This window comes from Pleurodeles waltl, chromosome 9 (assembly GCF_031143425.1).
Source record: "Pleurodeles waltl isolate 20211129_DDA chromosome 9, aPleWal1.hap1.20221129, whole genome shotgun sequence".
NCBI lineage: Eukaryota > Metazoa > Chordata > Amphibia > Caudata > Salamandridae > Pleurodeles > Pleurodeles waltl.
In genome coordinates, this window is record NC_090448.1 from 1,188,868,534 (window position 1) to 1,188,883,134 (window position 14,601).

At 50.7% G+C, this 14,601-nt stretch overlaps 1 protein-coding gene across 1 annotated transcript in view; it reads left to right on the forward strand.

Moving 5' to 3' along the window:
• TTC6 (tetratricopeptide repeat domain 6) overlaps nt 1-14,601 on the forward strand; it is a 475,627-nt gene that overhangs the window by 319,772 nt on the left and 141,254 nt on the right. Inside the window, exons 24-25 of the mRNA XM_069207716.1 lie at nt 6,726-6,875; nt 11,641-11,781. Of these exons, the coding sequence (XP_069063817.1) occupies nt 6,726-6,875; nt 11,641-11,781 (291 nt within the window). The remainder of the gene's footprint in view (nt 1-6,725; nt 6,876-11,640; nt 11,782-14,601) is intronic.

Genomic DNA, 14,601 nt, shown 5'->3' on the forward strand with positions numbered 1-14,601 from the left:
GGTTTCACTGCAGCTGCTGCTGCTGCCAACCCCTCAGACAGGCATCTGCCCTCCTGGGGTCCAGCCAGGCCTGGCCCAGGATGGCAGAACAAAGGACTTCCTCTGAGAGAGGGGGTTACACCCTCTCCCTTTGGAAAATGGTGTGAAGGCAGGGGAGGAGTAGCCTCCCCCAGCCTCTGGAAATGCTTTCTTGGGCACAGATGTGCCCAATTCTGCATAAGCCAGTCTACACCGGTTCAGGGGACCCCTTAGCCCTGCTCTGGCGCGAAACTGGACAGAGGAAAGGGGAGTGACCACTCCCCTGACCTGCACCTCCCCTGGGAGGTGTCCAGAGCTCCTCCAGTGTGCTCCAGACCTCTGCCATCTTGGAAACAGAGGTGCTGCTGGCACACTGGACTGCTCTGAGTGGCCAGTGCCACCAGGTGACGTCAGAGACTCCTTCTGATAGGCTCCTTCAGATGTTGCTAGCCTATCCTCTCTCCTAGGTAGCCAAACCCTCTTTTCTGGCTATTTAGGGTCTCTGTCTCTGGGGAAACTTTAGATAACGAATGCAAGAGCTCATCCGAGTTCCTCTGCATCTCTCTCTTCACCTTCTGCCAAGGAATCGACTGCTGACCGCGCTGGAAGCCTGCAACACTGCAATAAAGTAGCAAAGACGACTACTGCAACTCTGTAACGCTGATCCTGCCGCCTTCTCGACTGTTTTCCTGGTGGTGCATGCTGTGGGGGTAGTCTGCCTCCTCTCTGCACTAGAAGCTCCGAAGAAATCTCCCGTGGGTCGATGGAATCTTCCCCCTGCAACCGCAGGCACCAAAAAGCTGCATTACCGGTCCCTTGGGTCTCCTCTCAGCACGACGAGCGAGGTCCCTCGAATCCAGCAACTCTGTCCAAGTGGCCCCCACAGTCCAGTGACTCTTCAGTCCAAGTTTGGTGGAGGTAAGTCCTTGCCTCACCTCTCTAGACTGCATTGCTGGGAACCGCGACTTTTGCAGCTACTCTGGCCTCCGTGCACTTCCGGCGGAAATCCTTTGTGCACAGTCCAGCCTGGGTCCACGGCACTCTAACCTGCATTGCACGACCTCCTAAGTTGTTCTCCGGCGACGTGGGACTCCTTTGTGTAACTTCGGGTGAGCACTGTTTCACGCATCCTCGTAGTGCCTGTTTCTGGCACTTCTCCGGGTGCTACCTGCTGCTAAGAGGGCTCCTTGTCTTGCTCGACGTCCCCTCTACCTCCTGGTCCAATTTGCGACCTCCTGGTCTCTCCTGGGCCACAGCAGCGTCCAAAAACGCTAACCGCACGATTTGCAGCTAGCAAGGCTTGTTGGCGTTCTTTCGGCGGGAAAACACTTCTGCACGACTCTCCACGGCGAGAGGGATCCGTCCACCAAAGGGGAAGTCTCTAGCCCTTTTCGTTCCTGCAGAAACCTCTGCTTCTTCTGTCCAGTAGAAGCTTCTTTGCACCCACAGCTGGCATTTCCTGGGCATATGCCCATCTCCTACTTGCTTGTGACTTTTGGACTTGGTCCCCTTGTTCCACCCTAGATTGGCAATCCATCGTTGTTGCATTGTTTGTTTGTGTCTTTCCTGCATTATTCCTCTAACACGACTTCTTTGTCCTTAGGGGAACTTTAGTGCACTTTGCACTCACTTTTCAGGGTCTTGGGGAGGGTTTATTTGTCTAACTCTCACTATTTTCTAATAGTCCCAGCGACCCTCTACAAGGTCACATAGGTTTGGGGTCCATTCGTGGTTCGCATTCCACTTTTGGAGTATATGGTTTGTGTTGCCCCTATCCCTATGTGTCCCCATTGCATCCTATTGTAACTATACATTGTTTGCACTGTTTTCTAAGACTATACTGCATATTTTTGCTATTGTGTATATATATCTTGTGTATATTTCCTATCCTCTCACTGAGGGTACACTCTAAGATACTTTGGCATATTGTCATAAAAATAAAGTACCTTTATTTTTAGTATAACTGTGTATTGTGTTTTCTTATGATATTGTGCATATGACACTAAGTGGTACTGTAGTAGCTTCACACGTCTCCTAGTTCAGCCTAAGCTGCTCTGCTAAGCTACCATTATCTATCAGCCTAAGCTGCTAGACACCCTATACACTAATAAGGGATAACTGGCCTGGTGCAAGGTGCAAGTACCCCTTGGTACTCACTACAAGCCAGTCCAGCCTCCTACAAGGCCTCAGCAGCAACAGGCCTCCCATCCCTTCCAAGGGTGAGGCCAAGACGCTAGTCAATAGCATTTAGACCCCAGGGGCAGTGCACTGCCCCAGCCTCTGCCCCCCTTCCCTTCATCTGCTACAAAACCGCTGTAAGTATCCCTGGTGGCACACAATCCCTGGGTTACAGGTCCCAGACGGTGGAGCTTCACGTCAGACCAACGTTTGCTCCAGATCGTGGAACACAGATATTCCTTACCCTTCACTTCCTGTCCCCCAGACATCCCACCTGTCCTGCAGTACCTCCCAGGGGACCACTGTCCATACTCCGTGGAGAAGGTCACGCTCCCTTGACCAAGGGAGCAATAGAGAGGGAACCAGCATCAAAGACTGGAACTATTTGTCACGCCTGTTATTTTCTAGCGCCAAAAAAAACAAAGGCCTTTGTCCCATTTTAGACCTTTAGCCTCTGAAATTTTTCCTCCAGAAGGAAAAGTTCAAAATGCTCAACCTGGCCCTTGTTCTAGCTGCTCTCGGTCCAGGATACAGGATCGTAGCGCTGGACTTGCAGAACACCAACTTCCATATCCCTGTCCTGAAGTCCCACAAGCAACACCTGCGATTGCAGGTAGGCAGCACGCACCCTCAGTTCTCTGAACTCCCCTTTGGCCTTACCAGTGTATCTTTGTTGTACACAAAGGGGATGGTCGTAGTCGCAGCTCATCTGCAGAGTTTAGGAATAGCACTTTGTTGCTGGGTTGGTGTGGTCATCTGGGAGACATGAAGCTCAAAGGACTCTGGTCTCCTGCGGAGGATGGTTCCAGATCAACTTGCTGGAAATATGAGCGATTCCCTTGCCACTGAAAGCATTAGTCCAACCATCAAAGGGGAACAGGTGCAGGTGCTCACGGACAGCACAACTGGCATGTGGTATTGCAGCAATCAGCGCGGTACGGGGTTGTGGGTTCTGTGTCAGGAGGCTCTGAGCCTCTGGAAGTGGCTGAATGCCCTGGGCATCTCCCTGATCACCCAGCACCTGGCAGGATCTTGAAACACTAGGACAAGATAGCTCAGCCGATGTTTAGGGGATCATCAATGGTGGTTATACTTGGAGGGGGTACAGGGCATCTTCCAGCAATGGGGAGAACCCTGGCCCAATCTATTTGGTACCACAGAGAACGTGCAATGTCGAAACGTCTGCTCATTGGGGTTCCCAAGAGAGAGCTCCCTCAGAGATGCCTTTCACCAGTGGGGGTCAGGATTCCTGTACGCATTGCCGCCCCTCACTCTCCTGCCCAGAGTACTCGAGAAGACTAAGAAAGACTGGGCCCAAGTAATACTAGAGGACCCAGTCTATGTGAGGAAAGTGTGGTACCTGGAACTTCTGTCTATGAACATAAGTCCTTCAATCTGGCTTTCCCTTAGAGAGAAATTCCTGTGGCAGCGGCAGGGTCGAGTCTTACACTGAATCTTCATACTTTACACATCCATGCATGTAGATTGAGCAGCGACAGTTGATGGCTTTTGATCTTCCTCCCAGAGTGGTTGCTGCTATCTTAGCAGCCAGGTATCCATCAAAGAAATCGATGTATGCAGGACGCTTGGAGAAGTCTGTTGTCTGGTACTTTCCCCAAAGCGTACAACTCCTGCATGGGTGTTCTGTTTTGTGTTTCCTTGGCCCACCAAGGACTGGCTGTGGCAAGAGTTACAGGTTACATATCGGCCCGTCGGCATTCTTAGTTTTACCTGACCAGCCATCCCACTTCAAGTCACCTGTTGTGATGTGTTTTCTAAAGGGGCTGGTGCATATGTTCCTGTCAACTCCATTTGTCATGCTGCAGTGGGACCTTATTTTGGTACTTTCCTATCCTCAAACCCATGCACAGTTGCCTTCTTCACCTTCTTACTATCAGAACAATATTTGTCATCTTCATAACATCTCATCTTCATAACATCTCATCTTCATAACATCTCCATAGTCTGTTGCCGCCCCCCCCCTCCCCCCCCAATATACATCTTTCTTCTCTGACAAATTAGTCCTGTGGACAAAAACGGAATTTCTTCCCAAAGTGGTCATGCCTTTTCACATAGAGCAATCCATCACCTTGCCGACGTTCCATGCACAGCATTATTACTCCGTGAAGGAGGAACAACTTTATTGCTATGACCATAAACAGGCAGGACAAAACGAGGGACTACTGAGAGGATGACCAGCTTTCTGTTGGTTTAAAGGCAAACCAGTGCAAAAGAGGACCATCTCAGTGTGGATTGTGCATTAATGTCTGCTCTTGGGCCAGCCAAGAAGCAGCCCCTAGAAGGCTTGCATGCTCATTCCACTAGAGTGTAGGCCCCTATCACTGCGCTGGAGCTCAGTGTGCCAGTCAAGGACATTTGCAAGGAAGCTGACCGGTGAGGAATCTGTGGTTGGAATCTCTACCAGAAAGTATGTTACTGAAGGTAAGTAATTTGTTCTTATGAAGGTACAGCAGGCAGCATGTCACATAGACAGTGGTGTAGACATGAAGTATGGAGAATGCCATGGTTTATGAAGGTACAGAAGCATGGGGTATGGAGAATAGAGATGCCTATGTAGGTGGTGTGGTGAATGGAGGCATCTGTAAAGGTACAGCAGCATACGGTATGGAGAAGTGAGGTGTCTATGAAGGTACAGCAGCATGTGGCATCGAGAAGTGAGGTGTCTATGAAGGTACAGCATGTGATATGGAGAAGTGAACTGTCTATGAAGGTACAGCATGTGGTATAGAGAAGTGAGATGTCTATGAAGGTACAGCAGCATGAGGTATGGAGACGTGAGGTGTCTACGAAGGTACAGCAGCATGTGGTATGGAGAAGTGAGGTGTCTACGAAGGTGCAGCAGCATGTGGTATGGAGAAGTGAGGTGTCTACGAAGGTACGGCAGCATGAGGTATGGAGAAGTGAGCTGTCTATGAACGTACAGCAGCATGTGGTATGGAGAAGTGAGGTGTCTATGAAGGTGCAGCAGCATGTGGTATGGAGAAGTGAGATGTCTATGAAGGTACGGCAGCATGAGGTATGGAGAAGTGAGCTGTCTATGAAGGTACAGCAGCATGTGGTATGGAGAAGTGAGGTGTCTATGAAGGCACAGCAGCATGTGGTATGGGGGAGTGAGGTGTCTATGAAGGTACAACATGTGGTATAGAGAAGTGAGGTGTCTATGAAGGTATAGCAGCATGTGGTATGGAGAAGTGAGGTGTCTATGAAGGTACAGCATATGGTATGGAGAAGTGAGCTGTCTATGAAGGTACAGCATGTGGTATGGAGAAGTGAGCTGTCTATGAAGGTACAGCAGCATGAGGTATGGAGAAGTGAGGTGTATGAAGGTACAGCAGCATGTGTTATGGAGAAGTGAGGTGTCTGAAGGTACAGCAGCATGTGGTATGGAGAAGTAAGGTGTCTATGAAGGTACGGCAGCAGGAGGTGTGGAGAAGTGAGGTGTCTATGAAGGTACGGCAGCATGAGGTATGGAGAAGTGAGCTGTCTATGAAGGTACAGCACCATGTGGTATGGAGAAGTGAGGTGTATATGAAGGTACGTTAGCATGAGGTATGGAGACGTGAGCTGTCTCTGAAGGTACAGCAGCATGTGGTATGGAGAAGTGAGGTGTCTATGAAGGTACAGCAGCATGTGGTATGGAGAACTGAGGTGGCTATGAAGGTACAGCATGTGGTATGTAGAACTGAGGCGTCTATGAAGGTACAGCAGCATGTGGTATGGAGAAGTGAGGTGTCTATGAGGGTACAGCAGCATGTGGTATGGAGAACTGAAGCGGCTATGAAGGTACATCATGTGGTATGGAGAAGTGAGGTGTCTAGGAAGGTACAGCAGCATGTGGTATGGAGAAGTAAGGTGTCTATGAAGGTACGGCAGCAGGAGGTGTGGAGAAGTGAGGTGTCTATGAAGGTACGGCAGCATGAGGTATGGAGAAGTGAGCTGTCTATGAAGGTACAGCACCATGTGGTATGGAGAAGTGAGGTGTATATGAAGGTACAGCATGTGGTATGGAGAAGTGAGGTCTATGAAGGTACGTTAGCATGAGGTATGGAGACGTGAGCTGTCTCTGAAGGTACAGGAGCATGTGGTATGGAGGAGTGAGGTGTCTATGAAGGTACAGCAGCATGTGGTATGGAGAACTGAGGTGGCGATGAAGGTACAGCATGTGGTATGTAGAACTGAGGCGTCTATGAAGGTACAGCAGCATGTGGTATGGAGAAGTGAGGTGTCTATGAGGGTACAGCAGCATGTGGTATGGAGAACTGAGGCGGCTATGAAGGTACATCATGTGGTATGGAGAAGTGAGGTGTCTAGGAAGGTACAGCAGCATGTGGTATGGAGAACAGAGGCATCTATGAAGATATGGCAGCATCCGGTACGGGGACTGTTTGTACAGAAGGTGCCTATGGAATTTTGGAAGTATAGGGAAGAGGAAGTGTATTGTATTTTCTGTGTTTGTTGCTCCAGTTGTTCACCATTCTTTGTTTTCTTAAACCTGTGACTTCCCTCAGGCTCTCGATGCCTTCAGCACTGCAATCAAGGCTGATCCAGGCCACACTGCTGCTTTTTACCAGCGAGGCTTGTGCAGGATGCGCCTGAACCAAGCCAAGAGCGTCCAGGATTTCAACCGTGCCCTGGCCATTAACCCCAAGCTATTCCAGGTAAAGGTCTTCACTGGTACTGGTGTTGACTGCTCTCAAGGTGAGGTGGGAGGTGGGTTTTGTGCTGATGATGCTTTCCCTGGGTATCTGCAGTGACTTTCTAAACACTTTGACTCTTGAGTTATGCTGTGACTGCTCCATGCCCTCCAGGTACAGGTCTTGACTGCTCCATTCCCTCCAGGTACAGGTCTTGACTGCTCCATTCCCTCCAGGTACAGGTCTTGACTGCTCCATTCCCTCCAGGTACAGGTCTTGACTGCTCCATTCCCTCCAGGTACAGGTCTTGACTGCTCCATGCCCTCCAGGTACAGGTCCTGACTGCTCCATGCCCTCCTGGTACAGGTCCTGACTGCTCCATGCCCTCCTGGTACAGGTCCTGACTGCTCCATGCCCTCCAGGTACAGGTCTTGACTGCTCCATACCCTCCAGGTACAGGTCTTGACTGCTCCATGCCCTCCAGGTACAGGTCTTGATTGCTCCAAGCCCTCCAGGTACAGGTCTTGACTGCTCCATGCCCTCCAGGTACAGGTCTTGACTGCTCCATGCCCTCCAGGTACAGGTCTTGACTGCTCCATGCCCTCCAGGTACAGGTCTTGACTGCTCCAAGTCCTCCAGGTACAGGTCTTGACTGCTCCAAGTCCTCCAGGTACAGGTCTTGATTTGCTCTGTGGTGCTCGATTGGAGAATGCTTCACTCTGAGTCTGAGACGTAACTTCTGGGCCCTTTGGCTCTTGAGTTATGCTGTGGCTGTTCCAGGTGCTCCAATGAGCTCTGATGGAGTATACTTCACTCTGTGTTTCAGGCATGACTTCTAAGCCCATAGACTCATGGGCTATGCTGTGGTTGTTACTAGGTGCTCCAGTCACAGGTCCTAACTGTTCTTCATTGTGGGCCTCTCCAGTGTTGTGAAGGTGGCCCCTGGCTCTATGATGCTTGTTGAGAAGGAAGAGGCTCTCGCATGACTACGGATGTGTGCCCCTCTCCTTAGGCCCCAGCTGAAATGGATGTCTGGATCCTTGCTGCTGATTTTTGTTTGTTGTGAGTGAACATTGATCATGCATGTGTGCAACGGAATAGGCCTGTCTCACGGATAGCGGTCTTGTTGGATTGAGAGGGGTGCCCAAAGCGCTCATAGTGCTGAAAGGCTACGGCCTTTACAAGGAGTTAAGCAGGAGGAGTGCGGTGGTGGCAGAATACTCTGAGGTGATCAGTAGAAGTGAACAGGTCCTTTTAACCTCTGTCACTGGAGTGAGGCCTGCAGACTCACTCATGTAAAGTTCCGCTGCTCTTTGCTTAGCTCACCCATGTCCTACGTCAAGTTAACATGTATCGCTGTGCAATGCGTGTGTCCTGCAGGCATATGCTGGTGTGTATACGCCTGCGAATGGGTCACTACTTGGAAGACTCTCTGTTCCATTTTGGGAGACCCAGGGCTGACCTGAGGAGCACGAGGAGGGAGAGGAGTTCCCAAACCGATTTGTGGAGTTGGGTGGGACACACTGAAGAAAGAGAGAGAGTCAGGCTCTTCAGCACACTTCCAAGGGTGCTCTTTGATTCAGGGAGAGCTCAATGGAAAGGGACCTGGGCACATCTCAGTAGGGAGGTGGGGCAGATAAGAGAATTATAAAGAGTGAGGCTGAGGCTCTGGGGTAACCTTTTGATGCACATCTCTCTGTGGCTGCTATCCAAGTGTGACCATCTAGTCACTCCCATGGCCTGTGTTGTGGGGGCGTCAGATTTAGAGTCGCTCCTGCTGTGAAGGAAGAAAGGGCAGCGGAGTGGGCACTTTGAAAGAAGCAGACACACAACAGAAACTCCAGACTTGGACTCTACATCATATTTGGGGCCTGAAAAGGGACTATAAGAAGGGAAGCTTGGGACCCCAAAATTGACACCTGTTAAGCAGACATTTGGGCTCTACATGGAGTACAAGCATTGCAAGACTCCTGCCTCTGACCAGAACTGGAGGCCAAGGTGTGAGTGAGGGGACATCACCCAGGGAAATTCAAGATCACCTGCCCATGGACCGTGGAGCAAAGAGTGCCGGCCTTCTTGCCAAGACCAGTGTCCCCTGTGATGAAGAGTGTGCAAAGTCCAGTACGGAATCCTGGTGATTGCATACATGTACAATATCTGAGGATACAGCTGCTGCACCAATCAGGTCGTCACCTGTGTGCAGGTTCAAAGTGGTAACCCCGTATGCCGAAGGGGGCCACCTTGAAGTTAGCTGTGACTAGCATCACTGCTGTGTAGATTGGGCCGTAGCCCCTGTGCAAAGTGAAGTTGGCGAAGGGACCGCCATAAACATTACTGTTGTGCTGATCAGGCCATAGCCCGTGTGTGGAGTGAAGACAGCAACTCTGTCGGTCAGAAGGGCCACTGTGAAGATTACTGCAATGCTGATAGGGCTGTACCTCGTGTGTGGAGAAAAGTTTGCAAGCCTGTATGCCGAAAAGATTACTGCTGTGCCAATCAGGCCACCGCTCTTGTGTAGGGTAAGGTCGGTGACCTTCTATGCCAGGTGGCGAAACTGGAAAGAAAAAGGACTGCTGCCTGGTTTGAGTCATCGTTGTGAGGAGAGGCCATCATAGTAAACCGATTGAGAATCGGAACCAGACCACACCCACCCCTAGGAAGGATCAGAAGGGCTTACTGTGTCACCGAACATAGCGCTGTGGACACTCAGGTGCTGCTCCTGCAGGGCCATGAGTCCTGCTCACCAATAGCAGCTCCTGCGCTCCCTGCCAAGACTTCGGTCATGGCAGCCTTGCTGGAGCAGGTATGATTGATCACGAGGCCGGAAGGCCCTGTGAAACTTGTGGTGCTACATATCACTTCAGGTGTTGGCAAGAGCGTCTCGGAGTGCGTGGCGGGCGGGGTGGGGTGGAGAAAAATTAATAATAAAACAAAAAAAGCTTACCTGAATCCGCCGCCACCAACGTGCAGCTCCTCTTTCCTTCACCACAGGCACATGCTCCCCGCCTCCCGTGCGGCGAATCTGAACGCTGCTGTCATGCTGCTGGCAGGATGACAGCAGCGTTCCGATTGGTCAGAGCACCCAGCCAGGGCGCTACCTGGCAGAATGGGAGCGTCTGCATGCTCTCTCCCTCCAACCCGGCACTGCGGTGGTGGGCTGGACAGAGCTTAGTGCGCATGTATGTTTGGCCGGCCTGAGACGGCCAGCCACACACAGATGCGCACTGAGGGCGAGTGTTGAGCTCTCCCCCTCTGTGCTTGTCGGCCCGCCCCTTCTACAATACACCGATAATAAACATAGTTTATTATCATTGTACTGCAGACGTTTGGCAGCTGCTGCTGCTTGCGGGGGGTGGGGGGGCAGGACGCTACCCAGCCCTAGCGGAGGAGCCGCCCCAGGGCGTTTGTACACTTTTGACTTTTGCTGGATTTGGAGTCGCGAGACTTGAACTGCTAGTGGGGCCTAATCTGAATGGCGTTTGGGTGAATGGCTAATAATCACTTCCGCTGTGAGAGGGACGTGTGGTTCAGGGATCTGCCTACTGAACACTAGAGCCCTGACCTCCGCGGGCTGTGAATATTGTTTGTGTATGCCGTGGTCGTATAGAAATACTCATTTTATCCTAAAATAAAATATTTGAGTGGATAATCATTTATTTCTGAGATTGATGGATATAGAGTTGTGAGCCTGTACCTACCTCCCCTCGAGAAGCCTTGAACTGTTCGACTCGCTCTACTACTGAGTCATTTGCTGAAGGGGTACCCGACCCATTGGCTCAGGACCCCTAGTAGGTGGGACATTGGGAGTAAAGGCCTCAACCTCCTCGGCTAAGCCCAGTAGCTCCTGCTTGCTCCATCCTGAGTCTCTAAAGCAACACTCTGAGCCCCCCTGACAGCGTCTCAGCTCGTCCGATAATAGACTGTAGTTTATGCTGCCGGTTTCAGGGACATTTTTGGGAGACTGTAAAGAATTAAGAATGTTTTTCTTCTGTGAGTCATCTGGATCAGGGAGTTATGATATCTCAGTGGGTAAAAAAAGCTTTCACCGCATGTCACTTGATTGATCAAGGAGGGGCGAGCTACCTTTAAAGGTGCTTTTCAGTGAAGTTTAACAAAACTTGGAGCTATTTGTACTTTCTGTAGTCACAGACAGGGGGCACCCGGTCTCCTTGGTCCTTTATGCTAACAAGGGGCTGTTGATCACCTCCAGATATTCCTTCTTCTTATCAGTTGTCTATTCAGGATGTTCATTAATTCAGTAGACATTTTCAAAATGTTTGCCATGTACATGGGGCACCATTTGATTGATGTCACAGAGTAAGTCTTGTTCTGGCACATGCATGTTAGTTACCAAAGTCCTATCTCTCCAGCAAGCGATCAGAACACACCTACATTCGGTGTCTCTCTCAGGGTGAAAATGCACAACCATAGTGTAGTCTGAGTGCCCTGGAGCCCCAGTGCAGGTACTAGTGTGCCGCACAAGTGCCATGAGTCCGTGGCAGCCACGTGCAGCACTTCTGCGAAGCTGGCTGCTGCAGTTTTGGGCTGGAGTAGTGAGTTCAAATAATGCCAAGGGCACAGACTGGCATTGCCCATGCTTGATTGGTATTATTTTTAAAATGCTTTTGTTGAAATGCTTGGAAAGTAAAAGTGCTGCTATGATTTGGGATACAGAGATGACGCATTGTGTATGTGATGCAACAGTGCTTACGTGTTCCGCCTCTGAGAAGCGCTGTAAGTGCATTCATGTTCACCTATGCTCTTTCCATCTCATTTCTGCTCTGAGCAGGTGTATCTGAGCCGTGCCGCCTTCTATGGGTTCAAGGAGAGGTACACAAAGGCAATTCTGAACTGCAACGAAGCCATCAAATTAGAGCCTTCCAGTGTGAGAGCTTATCTGTACCGCGGAGCCCTGAAATACTACGCGAAGGTGAGTCCTTGTCTGAGACTGTATGATAGTGAGTGTACTGAAGGGCCTGTGAGTAGAAGGCAGAGTGAGCGCCAATCTTTGAAGTGCAGGTGAGTCCCTCATCCTAAATGAGAACGTACTAAAAGGTGTGTGAATAGCAGGTGAGGCGGGGGCTCCTACCTCTGAAGTACAGAGCACAGGAGAGTCTCATCCTAAATGAGAACGCACTGAAGGGTGTGTGAACAGCAGGTGAGGCGGGGGCTCCTACCTCTGAAGTACAGAGCACAGGTGAGTCCCTTATCCTAAATGAGAACGTACTGAAGGGTGTGTGAACAGCAGGTGAGGCGGGGGCTCCTACCTCTGAAGTACAGAGCACAGGAGAGTCTCATCCTAAATGAGAACATACTGAAGGGTGTGTGAACAGCAGGTGAGGCGGGGGCTCCTACCTCTGAAGTACAGAGCACAGGTGAGCCTCTTATCCTAAATGAGAACGTACTGAAGGGTGTGTGAATAGTAGGTGAGGCGGGGTCTTCTACCTCTGAAGTACAGAGCACAGGAGAGTCTCTCATCCTAAATGAGAACGTACTGAAGGGTGTGTGAATAGCAGGTGAGGCGGGGGCTTCTACCTCTGAAGTACAGAGCACTGGTGAGCCTCTTATCCTGAATGAGAACGTACTGAAGGGTGTGTGAATAGCAGGTGAGGCGGGGACTCCTACCTCTGAAGTACAGAGCACAGGAGAGTCTCATCCTAAATGAGAACATACTGAAGGGTTTGTGAATAGTAGGTGAGGCGGGGACTCCTACCTCTGAAGTACAGAGCACAGGAGAGTCTCATCCTAAATGAGAACATACTGAAGGGTTTGTGAATAGTAGGTGAGGCGGGGGCTTCTACCTCTGAAGTACTGGGCACAGGTGAGTCCCTTATCCTAAATGAGAACGTACTGAAGGGTGTGTGAATAGTAGGTGAGGCGGGGGCTTCTACCTCTGAAGTACTGGGCACAGGTGGGCCTCTCATTCTAAATGAGAACATATTGAAGGGTCTGTGAATCGTAGGCAGAAGGAGGGCGAAACCACGCTTTACCATACATCCATGACACAGTATACACACACTGTTGACACCGTAGCCCCACGCACCGCTACAACGCTTAAACTTCCACAAACCTACCAGATCTCTCCCCTCAGCTGGCCTCCTACTTGCACACACTGCACTCGCAGAACCAGATCCGGCTTTGTGCCTTCTCCAACGTCGCTTCTGCAGCATGCAGCGGCCTGTCCTGCACACCAGGACCTCCTTCTCAGTTCTTGACTTCCTCAAGGCTCATCACCTAGGCTCGGTCGGGGCTCGGCCCAGGTTTCTCCAGCTTCCTCACCAGGACACCCTCCCCGTGGTCGTGCACTGTACAGTGCACATAACATAACTCTCCAGACTCCAGGATTGCACTGCCATTCTCTTTGCCCTTCTCACTCATGGTGTCTCTTCGATGGGGGTGCAGGTCACTGCCGCTCGGCTCACTGGTCCTGGAAGTGCTCCTTAAAGCTGGAGGGTGGAGCTTCATTTGTTTTAACAGATAAGTGCAGGCCCTTATCAAGCGGCCACCGCAGCTTGTGTCACCCGGTGCCCCTGTGGTGGTGCCAATGACAGCACCCCAACCACTGACCATCACATGCCTACCGCTGGGTTCATTTAGACTGCCACAGGCCCCTCGAGGCAATGAAGCTGGCATGGGCGGCAGGTATTGTTCATTTGTAGTGTGGATTGAATTTAAGTCACCTGTTGTGCTCATCTCTAAAGAAGATAAACTGTGCCACCGTGTGGCATAAGTGCTGGTGCTGAGCACCGGGCACCGCCGGCTCAAACGAAGCACTGCTGGAGTGAGATCGATGCATTCATTTCTAGCAAACGTGAATCCACCAGTTCTGAGCCCCACAATATCTGTACTATTTGGAAGAGGTATTTATACTGTCCCTGCTACGGTGTACCCCACACACAAGGCCGGGCTGATGCTGTATCTTCAGCCAGGGTCAGGGGTTGTGCGAACGCAGGTGACACACAGTTCTTCTTCGGACTCCCACAATCTGCACCTGTGCGATGGACAGACATCTTCCCCATCTCTAGTGAGCTCTCTGAGTCTGCTGGATGTCAGCAAATTCCCGTACATAAAATCCATTGTGGAAGACTTGGCCGCCTGAGGACATTCCACCTCCCACCCCTGCTTCAGTAGACCACAACCTGGGAGTGCACATGGATGGGAACTGGGCACACAAGTATCCAAAATATCTAATAACTTTTTCCTACAAACACTGATTATTAAACATGTCACACCTTTCATTGAGCCCCACAGCAACACACAGGTCTTGAATGGTTCATCCAATCTCAACTGCACTGTGGCAACTCAGTCTATTCAGTTGCTCCTGAGAAAATCACTTTATAGCCTCCAAGCAGTTACAAACGCTGCTGCACGTCTGCTTTCAGGGATTCCCTGCTGTGACCATTGCCAGTGTCATGGGCGTTGTGCAAGAGAGAAAAGTAAGTTCCTTGTTTGCTGATTTAGAAAACACTGCAATAATCAGGGTTCAGTGGCCCTGCAGGCCCCAACTCCACTGCACCTAAGGAAGCTACCTCCTGCTCCCAGTGAGCGGCAGAATATTCCTCCAGGTCACTGCAGTCACCTACAGAGCCATGCATTCTATGACACCTCCTTTTGTGGCCTCTAAAGGTATTTGGCATAAAGTTAGTCTCACTCTGAGCTTCTCTCAGCCAGCTCCATGTACCCAGGGCTGAGATGGTAACTTGTGGAGCTGCGCCTTGTCCTGACAGCCGCCAAGGTGTGAAATACTCCC